Raw genomic sequence first — 27,453 nt, forward strand, 5'->3', positions numbered from 1 at the left:
ATGTCTTTATTCAACCGATCATTACAACCCACAAGTCCATGAAAAGAGAAATATATATCATTTGATATATATATATATATATATATATATATATATATATATATATATATATATATATATATATATGTATGTATTAGAACTAATATTTTTGTCATTTCAAATATAACACATATATTATGTCTATAAGATACATTAAAAAATCAAATATATACAAATTCTACACCTATGAGTGCTTGAAGGATGTCTAACAGTAGTTCGTTGACTTCAGTGTAAGGTGAGAAGGTTGAGCACTGCATACGCCATGCGCGTGGCCATGCATTGTTGACTTGCCTTGTTATGTAGTGTAGTGAGTTTGATGGGGATTAGGTTTTGAACTTTGACAATGGCAGGAAGTACGAAAAAGAGTTTCGATTTGGATTGTTGTGGTAAGTAAGCCACGATGAGATGGACAGTGCCGTTGCCAAGCGCGTGTCCTTTCTTGTGATCGCAAGAAACAGCCGTTTCCGTCTTACGTGTTCATTGAGTTGACTCACGTGTTCATTAAGTTGACTCGTACGGATTCAATTTTTAAAAAATTATTTTTAAAATATTAATACGATAATAATGTGAAAAAAATTGAAGCATAGTATTCAAATTAGAGAGGATCGCATAGTAAAAATTAAAAGATAAACTATACATTCCTAATGATATACACAGAGAGAACCAAGAAATTATTAGTGGGAAGACAAAAAAAAAAAAAATACTATCCTTTTATCAGGAATTGATAATTTAGAGAACTAAATCTTATTCTAAAAAGGAGAAAGTGTAATATCATACATTTCGTCGTCTCCTAGTTCTCAAATAGTTTTTTCGATATCGTAAAACCATCATGACCCAGTTCCTTAAGATTGTGTTTAATTACATGAGAGAGATCAAATATATATATTTTGAGTATTTACACATGAAATATCATGCATATGAGATGATGGTAACGAGACAATCCTATTAGCAATAGAATCAAATCTTAATGATGATTTGAAAAGTACAAACAAACCTGAAACATAGAAAGACGAGTCTTTTTCAATCAAAATAGATTTATATTCAATGATACAAAAGGGATAAGTATATATTTTATGAGTATTAATACATGAAATATGAGATAAGGATAGTGGCGATGCAATCCTCTGAGCAATGGAACCAACCCTCGTAATGATCTCAAAAGAACTAAAATATAGGGCTTAGCTTTCTTTACAATGATGTCTTGTAAAACCACAAAACATGTCTTATCTTTTAGTATTCCAAGATCACAACTTAAACCTAACAAGAGTTTGATGGGTAGAGACAACTCAAATCAGGTTAGGTGCTTTAGTGTTATGGACTTTGTAGTGATTTGAGATTAAATCACACTTTCAACATTTACTAAAGATTAGAGTTGAAAATCTTAACTAATAAAATTTTAAAAATCTCAACTAGTTTAGTTCGTAAAGATTTTGGCCATTGATAGTAATATTTTTAGATCAAATCTCATCTTTATCACTTAAACTTAAAAAAACAAAATTTACACCAAGTTAGTTGGCTTATGAGAAAAATGAGATTGGCCAAAGATGTTCTAAACTATAAAATTTTTTACAAGCACTGAAATCATGTAAGCATTGACATAATGGAAAACTAAATACTTCATTAACAGGGACTGCAGTTGTAGACACTATTTACTGAGGTATTTACCCTATATATGATGCAAATCACCGAGTCGATCCACATGATCACTGATGTTTGCCATAAAAAATACAAATGATAAGTACTCAAATCAGGCTCTTTAACTCGTATTTAAGGTTTTATCAAGTGTACCACCAAGTGCATCTCTCAGGAGAGGAGTTCACATTTATTTCGAATTACTACAAGGAACAGAACCAGCAAATCGGATCGATCACTGCAGAATAGCATGAGGTGTATATAACTTGCTTCCTTTAAGAGCATGAAAAAGCCAGTTTAGTGTTTGGAGAGCATTCCCTTCGTCAGCGACGAGAAATCATAGTCGTTGCCTGATCGGCTGAGAGTGACAGAAGTTGATGCAGGCGAAGCAAAGCTCTTACTCATTCCACCTTTGGTTAGTCCATTGTTTGGTGCAGCTGATCCCATATTCCATGTTCTGGACCAGACGTTTTATCAGATTACACTAATCATGCCTGAGCAGAGTAAAATCAGCAAAAAATAATATTTTCACTATAAGAGAATTGCCATCAAAGAAATTTGTCAACTTCATGAAACTTGGTATGTATCTTATATGCCAGCCAGGCTTTCTGGATACTGATCATAATCCTATTCCTTATCTGGTCCTCAACCAGAACATGGAACATTTTGGATTATGGTACAGATATAAGGTGTCACTTGGTTTATCTTTCAAAATAACACCTCTACAACAGAACCAATGCTTTCTGTACCTCTCCTGTAATACAGTTTGTGATACGTATCAGAAACATCTTTCGTTCCATTATTCACTGCTTTGAGTCAAAACCTACCCATATTTGATTTTTTTTTTCATAATTCTAATTATATAGAATTCATTGAAAAACCATAAACCAGCTTTCTTTTTTCGTTTTTTGGTCTGACCGATCTGCACCAGCAGGACCTATTCCAACCGATACGCTAGCACGCCATGTATTGGTAATAGATATGTACCAGTTCTTCACCAGTCCGACTAGGGACCAGTATGGGTCTAGTATCAGTACTTGAAACATTGGATACAAGCTTCACATTGGAACCTAAATAGTGCTATAAGCATCAATATTATAAAACCAATTAACTGCGACAAAAGCCTAAACAAGAAACAAAAGAATGTGATTTCTGCATGAAATAACTAATTATATGCAGAAGGTGTACCCAGATGTTGGGGAAGCTTTGTAGATCCCTGAAGGATGTCCCAGCCAATTGTTTCCTACCTGCTGCCAAAAAGAGAAAAAAAGAAGAGATTAGTATAGCTTATAGAACTGGAAATTGTCAAATAAAATAAGAATCATAGACAACTGTAATAAACTAACCTGACCGGAGATGTTCACACCTTTATGACTAGCTGGTGGCATAATTCCTGGACCTTGGTAACCAAGATTTGGCCAGTTTTGATATGGGAGACTCACATTAAGTGCAAGATAACCATTAAGAACTGTCTGATTATTAGTTCTTCCAGGCAATGTTGAATTAATACCAACAGGTTTACTTGCAGCTGTTTGAAAGGACTGCTGCTGGGAAACAGAAGCAAGTTGCTGCTGATGAATTGAATAGGGTGACGCCATATTGGGCTGCAAAAGTCATCAACATAATTTAGATTAAAGGCTTGCATATATGCAAGAAGAAAACCAACATACAACTAATACTGATGATAATACTGCACAGGGTTCCCACTTACCACCGACGCAGGGTCTCGGAAGGCCAGACAAACACAGCCTTAACCCTCCCCCACCTGACGCAAACCCATAACACTCAGGTAGCAATCAAGCAATCTTACCATGGACGTCACGCAAAAATGAACCCTTATAAATAGTTACATTGGAAACACATGATACAAATTTTCTAACACACAAAATTTATGTGAAGTATCAAAGGTCTTAGTTTGGCAATTAACAGGTAGTTTGTGGATTTTGCAAAAATTACATGACTAAAATCAGATGCGGGTTTGAACAAAGAACACACTGTTGCTTCATGGTTGATCAGATTGTTGATAATTTAGAATTAATCATGGTTCCTAATTCGGCCTTGTGAAGCATGGGTCAAGTACAGGACAATGTTACAAGATATGCACACAGCTAATCTCTAGAAAACACTACACAGCATGGATCTTGCAACTAAGACATGTTAATCGATTCATATATTGGTTTAATTAATTTGATATGTAAAGGACAATATATGATTATTTAACTATGTAACTTCTAGTACAATCATTCACACAAACAATCATTTAAAAGAACATGTCAAATACAGATGACAAAAAATAAGGAGAATTTTCCTGAAAAGGATTAAGATTACTTACGACATAGTAAGTTAAAATATAAACAAATTGCCAGAATTTAACATGTTTAGAATATATATACATATATGTAACAGTAGGTGATACATGTCCTTATATGTTAAAAAATTCTGACATGTAAGATATACAAATGTGGTGAAAAATGTGTTGCAATATGTTTTAGATATCTGAACATGTCTGGAAGTATCCAACAGGTGTTGTTGACATGAGACAGACACGGAAAGTAGTTTTAAGCACTTGTACTTCATAGATTCTGTCAAATGTGAAAACAGCCTACATGATAAACATAGGAAATGAGTAAAAGCTATTTGGAACAAATACTACAAAGTTGCATTTCATCTCATTTTTTTGCTAAAATTAAACTGGAGACACCATAACCTTTTCAAATACAGGCGTAATATCATTCTTCATGTTCCCCTGGGTTTTCATGGAAGCTGAAGATACTGTTACAGGTGGCAAATCTTTATATAAGTCTTCAATTCCTGATGCAAGCCGTCTCTTATTTTCAACTGGTTTTGTGCTACACTTTTGCTTGATAGCAGTTGTCTCTCCTGCGGCTGCAACAATTACTGTTTAACCAACTAAAATAATTTTGGAATGATAAAGGCACTTCATAATAACACTAGTAAAAAATAACAATATAAAATGATTAACAACAGGTGAATTTCATAAGAAACATGCTACTGGTCCTTATCATAACTTACAATGAAAACCTGCCCATGAATTATCATCCTTGGAAGATGAATCTGAGCCACTTTCACTAGGAATCTCCACTGAAAGATTATTTAAAAGATCAGTCAAATAGTCAGCTTTTGGAGGTGGTGCAGGCAGAGTATCAATTTTAGGTGTTGCAGTATCAACTCTAGCAGGAGTTGTATCCAGAGGTTGAACATTAGACTTTGCCATAGGTTGCTCTTCTTTTGGTATAGAGTAAACCTGGTTCGTCATATATCCATGACACAATACATACTTGAGAAATAGCATTGCACAAAGATAATCCAGATAAAAAGAATAAAGGAAAATCTTGATATCTGAAAAGATTGATAAGCTGCATCAAAGAAGATGTGAGAACCATGTATAAAACTTAAATTAATAGCAACATGAAGGACGAAGACATTGTAATTCTAAAGCATGCTCAAGGAACATATTCTACAATTGAAGAAGGGCATGATCAAATAATTTATGTATGATATTTTCCCTCTAAAGGATCTACTAAATTTGACTTTCTTTTAAATCATTGGCAACTTTCTGGCAATATATTGCTTTTCCTAGCGAGTTTCCTGATATTGACCTTGTGCCCTTGCTAAGACATTTTATCCATAATCTGGCTGCACCTTTACAAGCTAATATCCTGTCCATCTAATAATGATTAAAATCATTGCATGTTACTAGCCAAAATTCAGAACTGCCATATGTATAACAACTTAAATAGATGATTCTTGATGACAGAACACAACTTAAAGTTAGATTGCTGGTATCTAATTTAGCCAACCAAGCATGTTATTACTACATGATATCAGAAATGGAAATACAAGATAAATAGACAGAAAAACAGACTTATGCTGGTCCAACTTAAGTAAACAATGTAGCTCCACATAAAATTATATCGGCATATAACAAACATGACACTATATGCTCAAGAAAGAAAATCATAAGCAAATGAGAAAAATTGCATCAGAGTATAATTTTAAACAAAGTTGCTAAAATAAATAGGACTAAATTGCTTACCTGACTAGGTAAATTAGAACGAACATTTTTCATTGAAAGATGTGGTTTTGAGCTATGTTCCACTTTGACAGTGCCTGAATCATTGGTAATTCCATGTCCAGCTCCATTCACATGCCTTTGCAAAGATTCAGAAGCCTTCTCAGGTCTTGAAGGTGATCTACGTGCTCCATTCCTAGGTATCCATCTCTTATCTTCATATCTAGCAGTCAATATCATTTTTTACATTTTATGTTTTCCAAAACGATAGTTTCTTTCTTGGAATCAAGAATTAAAGAAATTGTTAGCTCAAAATGATATGAAAGCACAAGCATACTTTGCACGAACGAAGTTTTCAATTCCAACTCTATTATAATTTGGAGGTAGTTCTGCCTCCCAATAGCTATTTGATTTTTCATTGCCCATCGCTGGAAAAAATAAAAACCAACATAAAAATAAAAAGCAATGCATCTGTATTTTGCAGGGGATGTCAGGGAAATGGTTTCAGACAATGCACACCTACAAGATGGAGGAAGGCTCCACTCTAGGAACTTACTTTGGATAAATGCAATCTGCTCTGGAAGCCATGTGTCCAAGGTAGCAGACCTGACCTGTAATCAACATGAAATAATTAATTCCAGCGACTGTATAGGCACAAAACTAGAAGTTCCTAATAGTTGACAGAGTGTAATATAGATCTCTAGTGCAGAATTAGCTCTCCATTCTGCAAGCGATGTAAGAAGTCTTTGAATTTGAATGGTACAAATTCTAGTTAACATGATGAAACTAAGTGCATTTCCACTTCATTTTTAGTTTTGCACTTGGTGAGAAAGCTACCATGTTCTTCAATAAAATATAGGGAAAAAGTTGATGCACCGTGGCATAGACAAAATTGATTCAAAAGCAGGGTAAACAATGATACAAACTACAAAGTATATTAGTAGTACAGAAATCTCGGTAAAGAATGTGTCTTCATAATCCATCTAAAAATAAAAGTATATGTCTGATGTGGTAAGTACTTGGAAGTTAGAATAACCCCTCAAAAAGCATCACTAATCACGAAACAAAAACTTAAAGAGAGCAAAATGAATAAATTAAAAATGTGATTAAATAAGTATAATGCATGTAACTACGGAGATATGGCCCATGGATGGTGGTAGCCAATTTGGAAAGTCATCACCACTCCTAAATCCCACATCATGTGTGGGTGTTCAATGTGACCTAAGCAGAATGTCAGATACTTAGGGGAGATTACCATGCTGCAGTTCGGATCATATGTAAGATAAGATACGTCAACTTTTAGTACCTTGAGTTTAAACATTTTGAACTATGTAATTAGCTTTGTATAATACATGTTGCACAAGTAGGTCTATCAAGTTTGGGTGATAACAACTGATATAAAAGCATACCTAGGACTATGATAGTGTGAAAAATTGGGTCCCAAATAGAAAGGCTATCTATGAATGTTACATCATGACGTCGTATCACCACTATGATGTTTTGTATCTCGAATGTCACTTATCAAACCCTTCTGGCAATCTGTTAAGCCCTGACAAGGATATCGATCTTTTAGGTGAGGAAGGTTATAATTTAATCCCACATTACATGCCAATGATAAATCAGGTAGTCATATAATAATAAATCAACCTATTGACAGCAAATTAAGCTAAAATTTTTTTTATCACTGGGGCGAAAGCCTGATCTACCTAAGTTATTGGACTAGTAGATTATATGGTTGGATTGTTTCAGAGAGTCGAGGTCAAATCATTGTTGATAATGCAAAATACTGCCAAAGCATCTATAGAAAGTCATTGTGGTAATTTGAAGCAGCTTAAAGAATCACTGCTACAATTAAAATTCACATGTGACCTTTGATATGTGTACTCCCAAACTTCTGTGGATTCCCGAACATTGCATGCATATAAAGATTCCCAAATTCACACTAGCCCATCGTGGACCTCTGCAAGATTATGACACAAATCAGGTTGCATAAACATATATGATATATCTAAACTAAAAAACTGGATGAATAACAAAGATATAAGGCATGATAAAGAAAAAATTGTATTGGCCTTTTTTTCTGCTTTATATGACTCCATACTGACCTGGGCCAAGAATTACCAGTCTAACAGCCAACCTAGACATAAACCAAGTGATTTCATCCAGTTTCATCTGGCACCTGGGAATGTCCTGTTCAGTGAACTCACTATACCATACTTATCGGGTGGTAAATAGTTAGCCCAGTATCTACACTCATTTTTATTTTCTTTCTTATAACAAATGTATTGATAGTTGTGTTGTTTTTCCCTTTTGGTTTCATTTCCTTCATCCTCACACACTCTCTCCCTCTCACTCTATTTCTCCCTCTCCCCTCCACCACCCCCTCCTCTTCCCCTCCATGCTGTCATAGCTGCCTTCTCCATCCTGTTATGTTGCCACCATCTCCTCCTTGTGCTGCTCACCATTTCCTCCTCCAAATATGCCTAGTCCTCCTCCACCTCCTCCACCGGTCCTCTTTTCTTCTCTAACTATTCTGCCAATCCTCCTCTTCTCCTTCTCCCATCTTCTCTCCAATTCAGAAGTACTGACCGGTATAGAGTAACAGAGTGTCAGTAATTTGGCCCATACAGGAACCATATTGGTCCAAGTGTCGATTGATATCGGCACCAGATGAGATTTTAAACATTGGAAAGGAAAACCTCAAACATAGCATAATAGAGGATACTCTTTAAATGAGATATCATGGCTTATTTTATACAACAACAGTAATCATAAAGTAAGAACAATCAAAGATGTAATCTTAAGTAGGTTGCATGGACAACGGACATGTGCTTGTATACATACATCAATACGTACATAAATAGGGTATGACGGGAAAGGAAAAGTTGAGAAGTAACAAAATATCCTCTAAAAATAGTTAATTAACTTATTATATTCATTGACTCACCTCAGTCGTTTCACTTGCAAGAGCCCTATGCACTATGCGACCTTGTATATATAACATCTTAATACTCTTGATTAGCTAGTGTTTGTGATATGTCAACTAACAGGAATAATGAAAGATATTTTATTCCATAGATCTTAGAAGGTAATTAAAAGAATATATAATTACAGTCAAGATTCTTAATCACACTAGTGGACAATGGTGACAAAGGATAAGAATGTGTAGGTTGTTATCTTCTAACTCTATAGAACAAACAAAAGTGTAGTGCTCATATTACAATTAAATAATATAATCATATTTTATCCCCCTAGCAAGACATATCCCAGATGAATCACTCAAAATTGCTTCGGAGTCCAACTCAAAATAACGAGTTCTCAGCAGCTAAATAGTGGCAATCACATAGTAACGAGCTTTCTTACTTGGCTTTGCAGTCAGCACATTCTCTGTTCTCTTGCAACTTAAGAAGACCCTCCAATATCTGAAATATGCAAAAGCAGAAAAAATTTTCCTTGTGAGATGCAACTCGAATTACCATTTGATCAGTCATATAAAGAAACAGATGATGGCTCTAAAGCGGCAACCTCACTGGATTTGTCTGGTTGATATATTAAGAGGCCAAACGTACTTGCATAAGTAAGAAGATAAAATATTTGCCATTTGATCATGGTCTAAAAAAGAAGACTCTGAAATAGCACTTCACTGGAATTGTCCAAAATCATATATTAAGGGGTAAAAAGTACTCACAGTAACAGGAAGCTATAATATGAAACATGAAAGTGGAAACTCGAAAAGGTATTTTATAGAAAACATCAAATAGAGGCATTCAGATCTTCATGCAGTAGAGACTTTGTTCTGTAAACCAAATAATACCTCAATTGACCAAAAATCAATATGGATAATAGATAATACTGAAGTATGCTTTGCAGCATGTGAGAGTTGAGGTTCTTACACCCCTATAAGGTAACCCTTATTCACGTAACCTCCCATCGAGCCATCTTTCTTTGTGCAACCCCAAGTTCCCTTGACCAATCTATGGTAACTTCCAAATCAATCAACTATTTTCACTTCAATTTATAATTGATGGAGAACAAAGTAAGAGTTGAGAAGCAAAAAAAGAACACCATCAAATACTACAACACGTTCAGAGATATAATCTACACAGAAGGACGCATCAGCCCTATCTAAGGAAGAACCTGGGGCTTATTCAACGACAAGATTCGAACACGAAATCAGAATCACTTGAGACCCCACACCGAGTGCCCGCCGATTTCCAAAAGAACCGCATGGAAACGTAGGCAAACCAAAGGGGAAATAATCTCTGACCTACGAAACTTCGAAAGGAGCGAAAAGATCGCATTTTTGGCGGCGGACTGAACAGAAAAAAGATGGGAAAGAGGAGACCTTTCTGTGCTTGGCGTTGAGCTCCTTGGAAACACAGGCCTTCCCGTTCATGCTGATGTCCTCCGTGCGGATCTACCCGGAATTCGAAGTCGATTCGAGCAAGGGTGGAGCAAATAGATACCTCGATGACAATCCCAGGTCAGAACAGGTTTCCTCCGCGTCTCTCCTTGCCACAAAGAGCCTTGCCTCGATCGTCTTCCTGCCTATTTCCGCCTTTGTTTGTGTGATTGAATCCTTCTTCTACATTGCAATTGGCAGGGGAAGGTGGCTTTTCACACGTAAAGAACTGCACGACGACGGTAACACGACTGCAGAGTAGTCAAAGTCCGACGCGGTTGGGAACGACTCTGATAACACGTAGGAGAAGGAATTCATAGTCAAATCCATACTAATAAATGCCATCAGATGTGGAAACGGCGGTGGCGACTGTTCCCAATGGATGTCGATGCTTTTACACGACACTATCGATGTTCGTCCTTACTCTGCTGGCTGTTCTTTTAGTGCGTGTTTGCAGGCAATTTTTGGTATTTAGTGCAAACTAATCTTTCTATTTTGACATGTTGGATGGATCTGACATGTGGATCGACAAAAAAATCTTCATACAAGTGATTGTGATATACGAACATAATTTATCATTATGATATATAAGTAATGATATAATGATGATGATGGTCAAATATCTTATCGTCGTGTGATTAATATATCTTCATCGATATGATCGAATAGTCTCGTAGTCTTTCAAATAATAGTTCCATAGAACTATTAATTATAATTTTTTATAAAGAAAATGGCGAGGATGGATTCGAATTTAGGATTTTATACTTGTTATCAATATATTTATACTCGTAAATTCAACACTTAAATATTGAAGGGGATTATCAGATTCGTCTCGACATAATCTTATAGTATCTTAGCTTAAATTTTCTTTCGAGCGACACTATGTTATTTTGAGATAAACACAAAGAAAAACCTTAATTAGCTCTATAATATCATCCATATCAAACAAATATAATTTAGCTCAATAAGACTCAAAACATATAAGACGAATAAAATAAAGAGCTGAGAAAGGAGGATAAGAAATGGAAGGAAGAGATTAAAAAAGCAAGTGTGTTTCTTTTTTTTTTCTTATACTATTTGTGTTAATTATCATTTTTAATTCACCTGTAAATTCATTAATACAATAGAAAACATATATGTTATGAATCTGGGTATTAATAACATTAGTTTTTCTATTTTAAATGATTTTGTGGATCTTAAGTTGATTTTGGATAAATTTTCGCTTAAACCATATAAAAACATGTAATAATTCTTGACATACTCATCCTTTTTGCCCTCCTAAATGATAAGTGAGCTGCTCTTAGCTAAAAATCATTATGGGCAGCATAAATTGCTTCATTAGAATTGGTAATTGTGTTTTTTAAGAAACCCTTAATTATTTAATTACAAGAAAACAAGCTTGTTTGAAGCAACATGTTTGAACATAAAATTCATATTTGAAAGATCTATAATTGGAGGAAAAAATTCCTTAGATTTTAAATATTTAATTATTATATAAATATCTTATTTTGGTTTTTTATATATCTCAAGAAAGATTCATATATAATCAATCCTAAATAATTGAGATTTATAATTTTATTTTTATTATATATATATATATATATATATAACTTATTTATTTTATAGATTTATATTTATGAAAATCTCCCCACACGTAAAATAATATGATTGTGAATGTAATATATCAAATTAGTGATGTCATTGTTTCTATGTCGGTAGTGTGCCCTGTCTCCCTTCATGTGTTAATTATATATTATCTCATGTAATTAATTATTCTTAGTATTTTATTTTTTATATTTTTAAAAATTATATTGAGATTTTTTATAATTAAGAAAGTGAAACATCTAATCTCGTTGCTCCAATCAAATCATACTCTCTATTGATTTTTAATCATGTAAAATTATCTTTTTAATTTTGTATAGGAATCTTAATATTTTACTTTCATAATTATAGGAGTCCTAATGTAATTTTTAAAAGCGAGATACTAAAAATAATTAATTATAAAGGTAATGTTTAATTAGCCCTTCCTATCTTCTTCTATTTAATGAACTCGATCGGCGCTGAATCGTCTCCTCCATAGCTCGTTACCGCTCCCTCATGGCGAGACCACTCGACGCCTCGTCGCCTTTGGCTGCTCCGGGCGTTGCATGGCTCACCTTTGCGATCCAACTCCATCTCTTCCTCCTTGTTGTCCTCTTCGTTTGCTGCTACTTGATGGTGGCCATTGTCTTGTACATCGCCATCGGAGCTGCTCTCGGATGGTGTAAAAGACGAGCTAAGAGGTCTGCAGCCATGGCTTTCGCTGCCACGATCCCGCGTGCCGTCTACGTCGTCCCTTCTTCTTCTTCTTCTCCTGCTCCGCCGCCGTCGACTTCTGTTTCCGCCGTGGTTCCCCAGACCGACATGGAGAGCTGCATCATCTGCATGGAGGAGTTCGTGAGTGGCGAGGAGCTGTGGGTGCTGCCGCGATGCAAGCACTGGTTCCATGGGGAGTGCATCAGACGATGGTTGCTGGTACCATCAATGACCTGTCCCATCTGTAGGATGCTTATGATCGGGGTGGAAGTTCGTCCTGGCAGAAGTCTTTTCAGCAACACCATCAACACGCCCTTTCTCGTTCCAATGTGTCTAATCTTATCGGTCATCACCTCCCTGATTGTGATCATAGCTGTACATACATGATAAGGATTTGTGTTTATAGTTCTTGAGTGTCCGACCTTATACATGATAAAGGTTTTTAATGTCTTTAGTTACAGGAAAATTATCCAAGTTTGTTTAAAGAAACAAGTTTTGAAATACTTATTTACATCATAAAGATTTATGATCGAAGAAAACATTCCATAGATTTTACCTATTACTTTTACAAGATTAAAGATATGTATCTTCGGATTTTGGTGTGGTTAATTCTTAATCTTGCACCATACAAACACTTCATATTCAATCTCATATTATTATTTTTTTTTCTTTTCTGTTATATATATATATATATATATATATATATATATATATATATTCGGATTCGGATCTCGCACGTCATATCAGACTTCATGCTGCTGCTTTCCTTCTATATAATGAACTCGATCGGTCCTCCTCAGATCAAGAATCGTCTACTCCCGCACTCTCATGGTGAGGCTACTCCACGCCCCCTGTGCCGCTCTAGCCGCCACAGGACCCTCTCTTAATGCGTAATTCAACGCCTTACTGGTCATTTCCTCCTTCGTTATCAGCTTCATGATCGGGGCCATTATCATATTCGACCTAAGAGTTACATACATACGGTGATCAAGAGAGGAGATCAATGTGGCAAGATTGTGGTAATTATAATTTTTTGACATGATATCAAAACACATTTGAACATAGAATATTAGATATTGAATATCAAAGAATAGCGAGTAACATTCATTAAAAAAAAAAAGAAACTGAAAATACCACAATCAAGAAGGTAATTGACAAAAGAGATTGCAATAAAAATGATGAGCAATAAAGAACAAGTGAAAAGACAAAGAAAATTAATCATATTTTTCAAGATTATGGATTTTATAAATTTTCTATATTAGACATAAAGATGACAAAAAATACTCATAAATTAATTATACTGTTGGAACTGGCAAGTTTTCTTTTTTGGGAAATCCTTTTTTATCTTTCATTATGGGAAAACTCAACAATTTTGTTTAAAGGAAAATTTTTAGAATTTATATTTGAAATATTCACGATTGTAGAAAAGATTGTCTTTCATTTTATGGATTACTTATTATATAATTATTATATGTTTCTCACCATTTTCATATGTGGAAAAGGAGAAAGTAACTTTTACATACTCAAGAATTTTTATCTTTTAGAAGTTGGACAAGAGGTTTTGAGTTTGGATTTTAGTTGACTCAAATAAAGAATATATATATATATATATATATATATATATATATATATATATATATATATATATATATATATATATATATATATATATTATAATATAGTTTTTTGTCCCAATTAGGAAATCTTTAGATGTGACAATTTCCAAAAATAAAGAAATGGATTTTTCTCTCTTCCGCCCCTTCTTGTAGTAGTAGTACTTACGTACTACCTTGTTTCTTCTATTTAATGAACATGATCGGCCTTCCTCAAACCCAAAAACATCTCCATCATGGTTGTGCTCGTCTTTCTCGTTCCTCTCAGCTTCATTTCCTGGTTCGTGATCATGGTTGTTATCTTGTTCTTCCTCATCAAATCTATGTTCCCAAGCCGTGAAAGACGAAGAAAGAGGCCTGTGGATATGACTTTCCTCAGTAAAATCCCGCGTGTCGTCTACGTCGTTCCTTCTTCTCAGTTGCCGTCGTCGCCTTTTGTTTCTGCCGTCGCTACTGCGGTCGACCCAGAAAGCTGCCCCATTTGCAGGGAGGAGTTCGTGAATGGCGAGGAGCTGTGGGTGCTACCACGATGCGAGCATTTGTTCCATGGTGTCTGCATTAAAAGATGGTTGCTTTTGCCATCGAGGACTTGCCCCATCTGTAGGAGGTTTGTCGTACCAAATTTTAGTGAGATAGAGAGAGACATGAATGTGGACTAAGTAGAAGCATAGGTGCAAGACAACACAAATTTCTTTCTTTTGCTAAAGTGTTATCATTACCATTGACACTCCTCCAATGACTCTTTAAATTTTAAGATCACCAAAGAATTGTTGAATACAAACATGAAATCTTTATTGAATTATGTTAAATAAATGAATCTTTATTGAATTATCATTACCACTCCTCCTGGGACTTGTTTAAGTTCATAGATAGTACTTGTTAATCATATACATGAATAATAAAACTAAAGAGTCATTGAATATAAGAAATGTTGAGCTACTAATTTTTCTAGTCGAGTTATTAGTGTGAATACTTTTTCATGTTTAATCGTATATTGTTGCTTGTATCATTTTATAACCATTTAGACCTTTTGTTTCTCCTTTTTCTTTTTTATCGTATAGTCTTTAGGACGTGTAATGTGCTCCTAGGAATTTTTTTTAGCTGCATCGTATATTTTTGAAGGTTAGTATGCAATGTATTTTCTTTGAGGATTGTAGAAAGAGGAAAAAGAAAAAGATGAGAAAAGAAAGGACTTTCTTTAGATAATGCAGAAGAGGAGAGAAGGAAAAGAAGGAAGAGAAAAAACAGAAACCATAAGAGATTTTACTGAAATTCTATTTTGACATCAAGAGATTTAGATTCAATCCAAGTAAATAATGTCAAGTATTTTTTTTCTTAAGCTTTCCTATGGATTAGAAATGTATATAAAATAATAATTTAGTTCATTTTAATATTTTAGTTTAATATAAGTGTAGATGGTTTTATAATTTTGATATATATATATATATATATATATATATATATATATATATATATATATATATATATATATATATATATATATATATGCATATGCTTCGAAGAACAATTTTGATGTTGTGAACCCTCGAGGAAGTTATTAATTTTATTAAAGAGGTTATATGAGTCAATTGATGATGAGTTTGAATTAAGGTTACGATTATTACTAAAATATATTGTCTCTAATTCTTTTGGAACTTCTTGTTATTTTAAAATTTATAATTGTTACTAAAAATTGAATATTAGGACTGTTAATATTAATATTGTTGCTATAAACTCAACCATATTGTTCATATTGCTCATATTCATCGTATGAGATTATTAAAATTGATAATTTTTTCAAAATACTTAATACTTTTAATTCTAGGAAAGTTTGCTATGCGAGATATAAAAATCAAAAATTCTATTTTTGAAATCCTTAATATCTCTAATTACAAGCAAATTTGACAAGTTTGAAGTTTTAAAATAGAATTTATAATTTAAAGATTTATGATGGAAGAAAAGATTCCTTAGATTTAAGGATAACTTATTATATGATTGTCCTATTAATCTTAGACTTTTGGCATGTGTAAAAAGAGAAAGTACATTTTGCATACTCTTAGGATTTTTTTTGTGTAGATAGAGAGAGTTTTGGAAGAATTCTCAAAGACTTGTGAGAGAAGATGGATTAGAAGTTTTGAGCTAAAATCTTAGTTAACTATAATGGTTTTTTTCTTTTATTTGTTATATACATACAAATGAAGAATTTGGTAATGTCTTGATGGACATAAATAATATCAAACCAAGTAAATTCTATTGACTCCCTTGAATTTTCTTTTCCTTTTCTCTTTGACCATAATCTCACACAATAGAGTGATCATATTTCACTGGTCATATTTATCAAAATCACAAAAAAAATTATTTTACATGTTATGATTACTACTAAAAAAATAAATTAATAAAAAAATAAAAGTTGGACATTTTAGAAACATTTTTGTAAGTAGCATATCAAATTACAAGATCTTTTGATGTGCTATTTCCTAAGATACAAATTTCTATTCTCTCTCTCTCTCTCTCTCCTTCTATTTAATGAATCATAGCTCTCTCCCGCTCCTCACAATGAAGGCCTTCATTGCACCATCGTCCTTTAGGATGCAATTCAGTCACTGCCTCTTTGCTTTCGCCGCCATTTCCCTTTTCATGATCATGATCACTATTTTGTTCCCCGTCCTCAGAGCTATGTTATGGTGCTATGAAATACGACAACCGAGATATACGGTTCGATTCATTGATGCAATCCCGCGTGTAGTCTACATCGTCCCTTCTTCTTCTTCATCGTTGTCGTCTCCTGTGTCTGTCGTCCCTCCCAAGCCTGACCTGGAGAGATGCAGCATTTGCATGGAGGAGTTCGTGAATGGCGAGGTGCTATCGGCACTGCCGCGATGCAAGCATTTGTACCATGGGATGTGCATCGAACGATGGTTGCTTACACGATCGAGGACCTGCCCCGTATGTAGGAAGCTTGTGATATGAAATGGGAAGGGATGGAGAGAGATGGAGCTGCGACAATAAGAGTAGAGACAACTCGAATTATTGTCTACAAAAAATAAGAGACCAACGTAAAATTATTTTGAAGAACATATGACTTTCGTACTAGTGTGGCTTATTTAGGTTTATCATAAATTCTTCTTTAAACTTATATACATTGTCTTCGTGTCCATAGATAATAAAACCCGAGGGTTTATTGACATAAAATTTTACTTCAAGAAATCCATCGATGTGAATACTTGTTCAAATTTGATGTCATATTAGTGCATGTATCCTTTTGTAACAAATCGGACCTTCTATTTTTTTTATTTTGGAGATACAATTTAAAATCGATAATCTTGTGGTGTTTCGGTAGCGTAGTATTCTTTCATGAAATATTATTATTAATCGCATGTATTTTCTTCCTCGTAACTTTTCGCTATTTTTCTTTGATACAAACTTGTCTAAAGGTTAATGGATCATAAAACTACATTATAGTATGTCGAAACTTGTCGTAAAGAAGGGAAGTGAAAGAGAGAAATGAAAAAAATATCCTTCCCTTGCTGTTACCGATCACAATTTTATTTTGATCAATTGTTCTATTTCATCGAAGGTTTAATTTGCAACAAAAGATTTGTAAGTACTGTTCTCTGTGATGTATTGGTAGGAACGTTAGTATGGCTTGTAAGCATTTGGTCCACTGTTTTATTGGCGGAATCACACTCAAGTTCAGATCAGAGGGAAGCACACTTTGCTTCTTTCTTATCTACCTAAAACACCCAACATATGAAATCATAAAGTACATTTGATGATGTTTTCTATGGAATCCTTTGATTTTTCTTCCTTTTTTTTTTTTGGATCAAAGCACCATATTCTCCTGTCATGTTTGTGAAATCCCAATTCAACAAAAAAAAAAAAGTATAGTTCATCAAATTTCCACGTAAAAATTATAAGCTGATAAGGGACCATTTGGTCGATCGATCATTGGCCTATAATCTGTAGGCTCGTGAGGAATTATCTGTTTTGGATGATAGGTATAGCTGCACGATTTTATCATTTCGAAGCACATGAGCTTTAAAAGTATATTTGAATATAAGGAAGACCTGACGGACTTATGAGCCCTCGGTTCATATACTCCTCAATCAATGTAGGTCTAAATAACCTTATCAGTACTTTTTAGGGCTCATAGCCAAGGTGCACGACTTGAGAGTGAGTTTGCTCAGCCAAAGTGCAGGCCTCGGGCTCTCCTTCTAACGCCAATCTGATAAGGAACCATTTAGTTGGTCGATCATTGGTGCGGCTCATAGGCTCACAAGGAATTGTCAGCTTTGGGCGATGGGATACCCGCACGGTTTTGTCTTTTTAGAACATGTGAGTTCTAAAAAACACCTCTAAAGGTAAGAAAAACATGATAGACTTATGAACCCTTGGTTCCCATTCGGATTGATCTCTCGCACTCCCCTCTCGTCCCGACTGCAGACAACCTCTCTTCTCCTATTTAGCGAGCTCGATGGGTCAGCCTCGAACCAAGAATCGACTCTCTCTCTCTCTATCTCACGGGAAGTGGACTCTGCACATCCTTTGTGAAGAAGATGGATTATTTCCACACAATTACTTTCTGCCTTTCCGGCTTCACAATCATGGCCGCTATGTTGGTACTTCTCCTCCGTGCTATGTTCGGGTGCTATGGAAAACGACGACAAAGGTCCTTGGCTGCAACTTTTCTTGGTAAAATCCCGCGTGTAGTCTATAATGTCCCTTCTTCTCCTTCGTCGTCGTCGCCTTCTGTTTCTGTCATGGATCCCCAGCCTGACCGAGAGAGCTGCACCATCTGCATAGAGGAGTTCGTGAGCGGCGAGGAGCTATGCATGCTGCCGCAGTGCAATCATTTGTTCCATGGGGTGTGCATCGAAGGATGGTTGCTCTCACCATCGTTGACCTGCCCCGTTTGCAGAAAGTTTGTGATTCCAAAATCTGAGGGGAACGAGAGAGAGATGGAGTCAGTCTAAGAATAGGAGTAAGAAGAAAAAAAGAATGTCTTTCTCTGGCTAAGTGTCAACTCAAACTCAATTCAATGTTTATATATCATAATCATGAAAGGATTATTACCTGCATGACAAATATTTTTCATGTATACAGTATGTTCATGTGAAGACGTTGAGAAACCATCTTGGATAAAAATATATGAATTTAAGAGTATATTCTATTTTTTCATGTTTGTGGGGGTTAATTATATATTAGTATTTTAGTCTCTACAATTTTAAAAATTATATTGAATTCTTATACTTACGAAAGTAAAACATTAAGATAATTTTATGAGGTTAAATTTATTAGAGTAACGAGGGTACTCAGACAATTGATATTTCATCACAACATCGCCTATTAAAAATCGATACCAATTTTTTTTCAAATATACAATCGCTTAACCTTTGATGCTTATTTGATTTACACAACAAAGTACACAGAAAAAGCATAAAATTGATTATGCAAAAAAAAAAATCAAAAAATAAATTTATGAAAGCTCAACGAGGTGCTTTGAACACCTTGATCACAATACTATGTGGCAATCCATTGCATGTTCAAGATGGTCATGATGTCTATGTTCGTTGCAACATCAAGTCTGCTATGATATCTCCTTTCGCTGCAACTTTAAGTCAACTACATCATCGAGATGGCCAAGATTTCTGCGTTAGCTACAATGTCAAGTCAACTCTGGTTTATCCATCAGCTACAACCTCAAATGTATGCGATGTCCCCGTTTGATGCAACATCACGTCGGTTGTGACATCTCTGACTATTGTATTTTCAAGTTGGTCATGACATCTCATGCCTCGTGCTTTGCATGTCTCCGACGTCTGACACTAAGAATGTAGATAGTTAATGTTAGCATGCGTCGATGCTCTCACGAGTTCCTAATTTCTAACACCCCTTACGTAAATGCTAACGCACTTGTGCATCCACTATACTAGATTGTCTTACGATGACAGTTCAAGTTTACACATTCTTATAATCTTATGTACCTCTTATGTTTAATGAGTCTTATATGATTAGTTCAAGTTAGTATATCCTGATGCACCAATATATCTTGAGCAATTGAAGTCCACATATCTTGAATGTCATCGCATGTCTATTGCATCCGAGATTCCATGGTTCAAGTCAACATGCCATGATGCACTTGCATATTAATTATAACTTATATAGGCACCTTGCATCCAATCTTCCTTACGTGGAAAATTCATGTTAATAGCTTTAATGCCCTTGCACATCTCTCTCATCAACACTCACTCTACCGATAGTTCAAGTACACTTACACTAACACTCTCACATATCCCTTAAGTCTAACACATGCTACATGGGTAGTTTATATCAGTATATATTGACGCACTCGGATGTCTTCTATATCCAACACTCTTTGTTTAGATGGTTCAAGTCGACACATACTGATACTATCATGCATCTTCTACATCTGATAATTCCAACAAGGATAGTTCAAATTGGCATAACATTATGCCCTTGCATCATACATTTGGCACTCTCTACATAGGTAGTTAAAACCTACCAAATGCCCTCATATGTTTCCTAAATATGATAATCATTACATGAGTATTTCAAGTTGGCATACCTCAACTTCCTCACATGTCTCTTACATCCAATACTTTATACTCCTCATATTTCAAGTTAGCACATCTCAACTTCCTCATGAGAACACATTGTGACCCCTTGTATGTTCCCTACATTTGATACTCCCTATCTATATGGATGTATGCTTTGATACCTTTGTACGTCTCTGACTGATACCTTGTGTCTTTCTCTATCAAATGCTCTATATATAGGTATATCTTATCAGCATGCTGTAATACCTTCGTGAATCTCCTGCTCCATCGCCCCCCTTGTGCGTAGCTCAAGATAGCACGTGCGAATCTATTCTAAGTTAAACCTCGTCTCACGCACATATTTTCATGAGAGTTCACAGCCAAGATATGTACTAGAAAATGCATGTACATTGAGAGATTTAACATAATTTCTTTCGACAAAGGGTAGCAAAATGATAAAATGATATTACTTGATTTAAAACAAGTCAATATTTTCCTTTCAACTTTTTCAAAACAAAGATCATGGTCTTAATATATAGGCCTCTAGTTTTGTAATTTTATAGAAGAGATAAAATAAACCAATCATAATGATAGAAAAAAATTGAAATGATAATGATATTAAATATGTTAGTAAACAAAAAATATGAACTTTATATCCATTTTAGTCTTTATGATTTTGGTCATGGACCTCTTAAGCCTTATGAGTTACTCGTGTTTAAAATAATTATTATATTTTTAAAAATATTACATATAAGCTTTTTTCATCAAATCTGAGTTAACAAGCGTTAGAGTCTGATTAAAGGTTTATTTTAGCTGGTTTTGGTTATAGAACTTTTAAGCACATGTCTAAAATAACCCTTAAATTTATAAAAATATGGCATATAAGCTCCTCCCATCTGAGTTAATAAGCGTTAGAATTTGCTTATGTGATATACTAATTCATAATAACTCATTAATATAATAATAATTATAATTTAAGTTAAAAAGAAAAACTTAGACCTCCATCAATGGTAAGAGGAGGCGTCATCATAGAAGCAACCACCAGTAGCAACATCGAGCCACTACTATCTTGCGAGACGTCATGCACATGTGACCTCTCCTGCACTGATAATGAGCTCAAAAGTTTTTGACGCCCTGCTAGGCAACAACGGCTCGATGCTACTATTGATGATCGCTTACATGATGAAGCCTCCTCCCGCTATTGATGGATGTCTTAGTTTTTTTTTTTAATAAATTATATGTGTCATTATATTAATTATTTATTATAACTCATCATGCCATGTAAGCAGACTCTAACGTGTGTTAACTTAGATTTGACAGGAGGGACTTATATGCTATGTTTTTAAAAATATAAGGGCTATTTTAGACACTAGTAAATCATAAGGGATTAAGAGATCCATGGCCAAAATCATATTGACTAAAATGGATATTAACTCTAAATTACATATGTCATTATATTAATAATTTATTACAAATTAGCATGATACGTAAGCAGACTCTAATGCATGTTAACTCAGAGTTGACGAGAGAAACTTATATGTTATGTTTTTGAAAATATATGGATTACTTTAAACATAAGTACACCATAAGGGCTTAAGAAATCTATGGTAAAAACCACATGGGCTAAAATGAACCTTAACCTTAATAAATTTCATTTGAAATACGAAGACAATATAAATTTGAATGGTTTACAATGGCATGAAGGTTACAAAAGAAAATTGATAGTAAATTCTTCTTTAAAATAAATTAGTGTGATTGGTTCATTTCTAATTACTTGTAGTATTAGTTGCTAATTATGATATAATATTTAATTATGAACTAATTCATACATATGTAGTTGTGCATTTTTTAGTCCAACCAATTTTATAAATTTGCTAATGAGAAAAAAGGTGAATAAAATACTCCTCGATGGAGTTAGTTAGAGTTGAATTTTTTTTTAATCCTTAATCTCTTTAATCACAAGAAAATTTGTCAAGTTTATTTAAAAGGAAAATTTTTAATATAAAAAATTATATTTGAAAGATTTACTATCGAGAAAAATATTCCTTAGAATTCGATATTTATACTTATTGTATAATCATCCTATGTATCTTAAGATTTTAGTATGTGAAAAAGGTGAAAGTATCTTTTACATAGTTCTACAATTTTTTTTAATAGATATTAGTGAGATTTCCTTAAGACTTGTGAGAGAAGGTGGACAACAAGTTTTGAACTTAGAATTTAGTCATCTCTATTAATTATATATAGATAAATGAGGAATTTGGACTTCTCTTTATGGCCATAGACTTTTTTTTTTTTTGGTTTATTGACTCCCTTGATTTTATAATGGGTAAAGCCAGCTCCAAAGAGACATCCACCATCCATATTTATCATGATTAAAGTATATTGTCTCTCGTTCTTTTGGAACTCCTCCTCATTTGTAGGTTATGATTATTATTATTAGAAAATTAAATATTTTGAATATTAATATTGTTGTTATTATTATAAATCCGATCATATTAGTCAAATGAAAATTTTCTACCTTAATATAAGTTGCTGAAATATGTAATAATTAATCCATTTTTATTTATTTAAGATTATATAGGTAACAAGTCAAATTAGGAAACCCTCTTGTTATTTGTTATTTCCTAGTCGGATTCGGATTCGGATTCGGATTCGAATACATCAATCCTCTTCTTCGTCTGCTATTTAATGAATTCATTTCCTTTGTACAATACACATTCTTTATTTTTCATTTGGTGATAATGGGATTTTTCTTGAACCTCCTCATAATTATATTCGAGTGCTGCGGTCTACGTCTACAAGATAGGTCTGCAGATGCAGCTTCCCTTGATGGAAACCCGGAGTGTGCCACCGACGCTTATTCTCCGTTGCCGTCGTCGCCTTCTTCCGCCGTCGTCATTCCCGAGCGTCGCGGTACGTGCCGCACCATTATCATGGAGGAATTCACGTTGCCGCAATGCACGTCAAACGATGGTTACTCGCACCATCAATGACCTGCCGCATCTGTGTGAGTTAAGCCTGTGAACAGTGTGGCAGCCATGCACCCACAGCAACAACACCCATCTATTTCACTTTCTTGTCCCGATGTGGTCAACGTTTGCTCTTTCTTTTAGTGTTCGTTACCTCCGTGATTTTGATCATATCTGTAGATATGTGATAAGGAATTGTGTTTACAGTTCGTGTGTTCTAAATTGTGTTCAGATAATTTGATGTATGTCACATCAAGCTTTTTTTAAGATAATTTCTTCTAACAAAGTATCCGAACTCAGTAGTAGAGACGATAACAAGAAGAAGGATAGTACTAAAGTTTCCACTGATGGCAATTTTATTGTAATCATCTTGTCTTTCTTGGTTTAATTAGGGTTTCGACTATTGTTTGTATTGAAGTGGTTACAAAAGATATTATAATCCATTAAGATTAGGGATGTTAATGGGGCTGCTTCTCATCCTTGTCTCATCTCTCATCGTTCATCTTCGTTTTATTTTGTATTTAAATAGAATGAGGGCTGTGGTAGAGAACCCGAGGGTTCTCCGTAACCTTATAATTTATTTATTTGATTTTTTAAAATAAATTTATTATCAAATCTAATTAATAATATTAAAATTTATATAAATATATATATATATATATAATCAAAATTATCATAATCTATGAAAAAGAGAAGGAGAATATGAAAGAGGATTGGGGAAAGAGATGTGGGAGGTGAAGAAATGAGATAACGAAGAAAATCTTATGCAGTTGAGGAAATCTCTCTATTATCAGAGGAAATCTCTCTGTTATCATGCCCCTGCAAGATCGAGCTCCTGTCAAGGATATCGATCTTGGACCGATGCAACAAAAATAGTTTACGGGCTAGAGGCTTTGTGAGTGAGTCCAGTCGTATGGACATGAGAGACACGAAGTTGCTGCACAAAGTGAAAGTCGATGACAATGTGTTTCATGCGTAAGTGGGACACTAGATTGACACATAAGTAGGTAGCTCCAACATTGTCACAATATATTGTAGGAGTATGGGTAGAGCTAACTTTAAGTTCCTTGAGGAGATTTGTGACCCAATTGAGTTCAGCAGCGGCATGGAGATGAAGTTGAGTGATTTTGTAGAGAAAGAGACCATGATTAAGGATCCCTTTAAGATATCGCAAAATTCATTTAACCGTAGACCAGTGCATAGCAGAAGGTTGGTGCATGTATTGAGATAATTTATTGACTAAATGAGATATCTGGACAGGTGAGAACCAAGTACTATAAGGAGCCAAGTACTTGTCGGTATTGAGTTGAGTCCGTGGTAGAGCATAGATGACTAAAATAAGGGGGTGAGGGTGCTGCAACTAATAAAAAAGCAATGAAGAGGAAGAAACGCGAAGAAAGTGTACGATAGAAAAGAGAAAAGAATACTGAGAAATTATCGTCATTGGTCACTGTTCGTTATTTGCAGTCATCAATCATCAAGAAATAATATGCTTTCCAATAAAAAGAGGAGGACCAATGAAGATCAATTGTCATTGTGATACTACTTATGATTAGGGATTGGGTGCGTATTGCATGGGGCTACCACGAAGAGTTGTTACAATTGAATGAGGAAATATTTTATTTGATTTAAGTGAACCAAATGGTTCTCGATTGAATCATAACTGATCCAATCAAGGTTCATCTAATCTAATTTGAATAACGAAAGTATGACCCGTCTAGTATTTAGGTATAGCATCTTAGTCAATATATTAATAGGTCGGGTATAAGTACAGGCACAAGATGGTGAGTGCTCTATCCATCATCATATCATATTTATACAGGTAATATAAAATACCACCATCCCCACCCCTACCCTTATTTAATTTTTTTCATCCTCTCCGGGCGAATTTTTGTTATTCAAATATATATATATATAATAAATATTATTCTTTAAGAGATTTAAAGAATATAATACAAAAATGTCAAAGTTGCTCTAAGATAAAATACGGCGAAATGGAGAGCAATTTAGTTTATCTTTTATTTAAATAAATTTAATTAATTTAGAGATATTTTTACGTATATGGATCTACTATGTAAAGAAATAAACAATTATAGGGAAAAAAGGGGAAGAAATCAGGTTTGATCGAAGACGAAAAATCTTGACCGAAGATTTTTTTTTAAAAAAAAGAATAAGATTATTTCTTAAATTAATTCAGAAATATTATTATCTTTAAAAAGAATATATATCACTTATTTATATGATTATGATTTTTTATTTTTATATTTTTTTAATTCCTTCATCTAGTCCTATAAAAAAGACTAGAACATTACAATACATCACCATAGAGTGGATGGATATTTGAAGTATATTTTCATAATATATGTGCAAGACTATAGTTATATTTTATAGAGGAAGGAAAAATGATTGTGAAATTGGGAGAGGAAGGTTTTTGTTTCTTCTTTTTTTTTTCTTGTTGGCTCAAAATCAACTAGTGTGATTGGTTCAGTTCCAATTACATATTGAATTAGCTGTTTATTACAATATGATATTTAACTACTAGATAATTGAAATGTATGTAGTTGATGTGTATTTTTGAGTCTAATGAATCTTATAAATTTCCAATGCGAGACACAGAGATGACAAAATTACTTTTTAATTATGAACAAAGTTCATTTAAATGAACAAATTTTAAAATATAATTTATAATTTAAAGATTTATGATGGAAGAAAAGAAGGCTTATATTTTAAGGATTGCTTATCATATAATTATGCTATGTATCTTTGGCTTTTGGTAGGTTTAAAAGGAGAAAGTACCTTTTACATGCTCCAAAAATTATTTTAGTAAATAATAGAGAGATTAGGAAACTTTGTTTAAGACTTAGGAGAGAAGATGGACATAAACTTTTGAGCATAGATTTTAGTTACCACAAAAGAGATAACTTAATGGGATAAAGGCTCTATGTCGTGATGTATTCTTTCGCCTATCTATGGATAGTATTAATTATTATGAATTAAAAGGATTAAGTCTATTGAGCTTAAATCACTGACTCAAAATGTTTAAACATAAGCTAACAGTAGTATACTCATTGAAACTTTTAATTTTAGTCTCAATCCATTTTTCGATACGAGATTAAATCATTATATTATGATTATTCAAACATTATTGTGCAGTTGATAGGTTTCATGTTTAGATCCATATGAGAATATCATTATATCTATATTAATATAATAGAAACAAATTAACTATATATATATATATATATATATATATATATATATATATATATATATATATATATATATATATATATAAAGTTGGACATTATAAGAACACTTTAATCATTGAAATTTTTTGATAGTAGCATATGGAATTAGGAAAACTTTCAATACCGCCCATTCTACTACATTCGGATTGGTATTCGTCTCTCCCGCTGCTCCTCCGACTACGTGCGGCCGCTCCTCTGCCGTCAAATGAACTCCAAGGATCTTACTCAGTCCAAGAATCATCTCCCTCGCTGTCTCATGGCAACACCACTCCAAGACTCTTCGCCCTTGGCCGCTGCATCATCCTCTTTCATGGTGCTATTCTCCAACGCCCTCATTTTCTGCATCCTCTCCATTGTCTACTACGCGATCTTGGTCAGTATCATGTTCTTCGTCAGAGCCGTGTTGCGGTACTGCGAAAGACAACGAAAGAGGTTTGTGGTTGCAGCTTTCCTTTCCAAAATCCCACGTGCCCTCTACGCCGTCCCTTCGTCTTCTCCTTCGCCGCCTGTTTCCGTGGTCGTTCCCGAGCCTGACATGGAGAGCTGCGTCATCTGCATGGACGAGTTCGTGAGCGGCGAGGAGCTGTGGGTGCTGCCCCGATGCAAGCATTTGTTCCATGGCGTGTGCATCGAGCGATGGTTGCTCGCACCATCGATGACTT

At 34.3% G+C, this 27,453-nt stretch overlaps 1 protein-coding gene across 3 annotated transcripts; it reads right to left on the bottom strand.

The window, feature by feature from the left end:
* Positions 1-1,637: 1,637 nt before the first annotated feature.
* LOC135607279 (ADP-ribosylation factor GTPase-activating protein AGD5-like) lies at positions 1,638-10,409 on the bottom strand. Of its 3 annotated transcripts, none has more exons than XM_065099079.1 (11): positions 10,050-10,409; positions 9,068-9,126; positions 7,574-7,664; positions 6,261-6,315; positions 6,042-6,132; positions 5,729-5,927; positions 4,705-4,936; positions 4,379-4,557; positions 3,018-3,275; positions 2,860-2,918; positions 1,638-2,128 (listed from the first exon to the last, which is right to left on the bottom strand). In XM_065099079.1, the coding sequence occupies exons 1-11, from the start codon at positions 10,098-10,100 to the stop codon at positions 1,969-1,971; spliced, it is 1,434 nt and encodes a 477-aa protein (XP_064955151.1). In that variant the 5' UTR covers positions 10,101-10,409; the 3' UTR covers positions 1,638-1,968. The 3 variants fall into 3 exon arrangements, with proteins under 3 accessions (XP_064955151.1, XP_064955086.1, XP_064955209.1); XM_065099014.1 differs by having other exon boundaries at positions 2,860-2,921; positions 10,050-10,408; XM_065099137.1 differs by lacking the exons at positions 7,574-7,664; positions 9,068-9,126; positions 10,050-10,409 and having other exon boundaries at positions 2,860-2,921; positions 6,224-6,314.
* Positions 10,410-27,453: the final 17,044 nt, after the last annotated feature.

The sequence above is a fragment of the Musa acuminata genome, chromosome BXJ1-1, assembly GCF_036884655.1.
Source record: "Musa acuminata AAA Group cultivar baxijiao chromosome BXJ1-1, Cavendish_Baxijiao_AAA, whole genome shotgun sequence".
NCBI classification, from domain to species: Eukaryota; Viridiplantae; Streptophyta; class Magnoliopsida; order Zingiberales; family Musaceae; genus Musa; species Musa acuminata.

What these genes read in the sequence shown, in the direction of transcription:
- LOC135607279 (XM_065099014.1), bottom strand. Translation starts at nt 10,100, where the DNA reads ATGAACGGGAAGGCCTGTGTTTCCAAGGAGCTCAACGCCAAGCACAGA. An exon ending in TGTGCTGACTGCAAAGCCAA is followed by an intron (nt 7,665 to 9,067) that starts GTAAGAAAGCTC and finishes ATAATCTTGCAG; the next exon opens with AGGTCCACGATGGGCTAGTG. An exon ending in GTTCTAATTTACCTAGTCAG is followed by an intron (nt 4,937 to 5,728) that starts GTAAGCAATTTA and finishes ATGACGAACCAG; the next exon opens with GTTTACTCTATACCAAAAGA.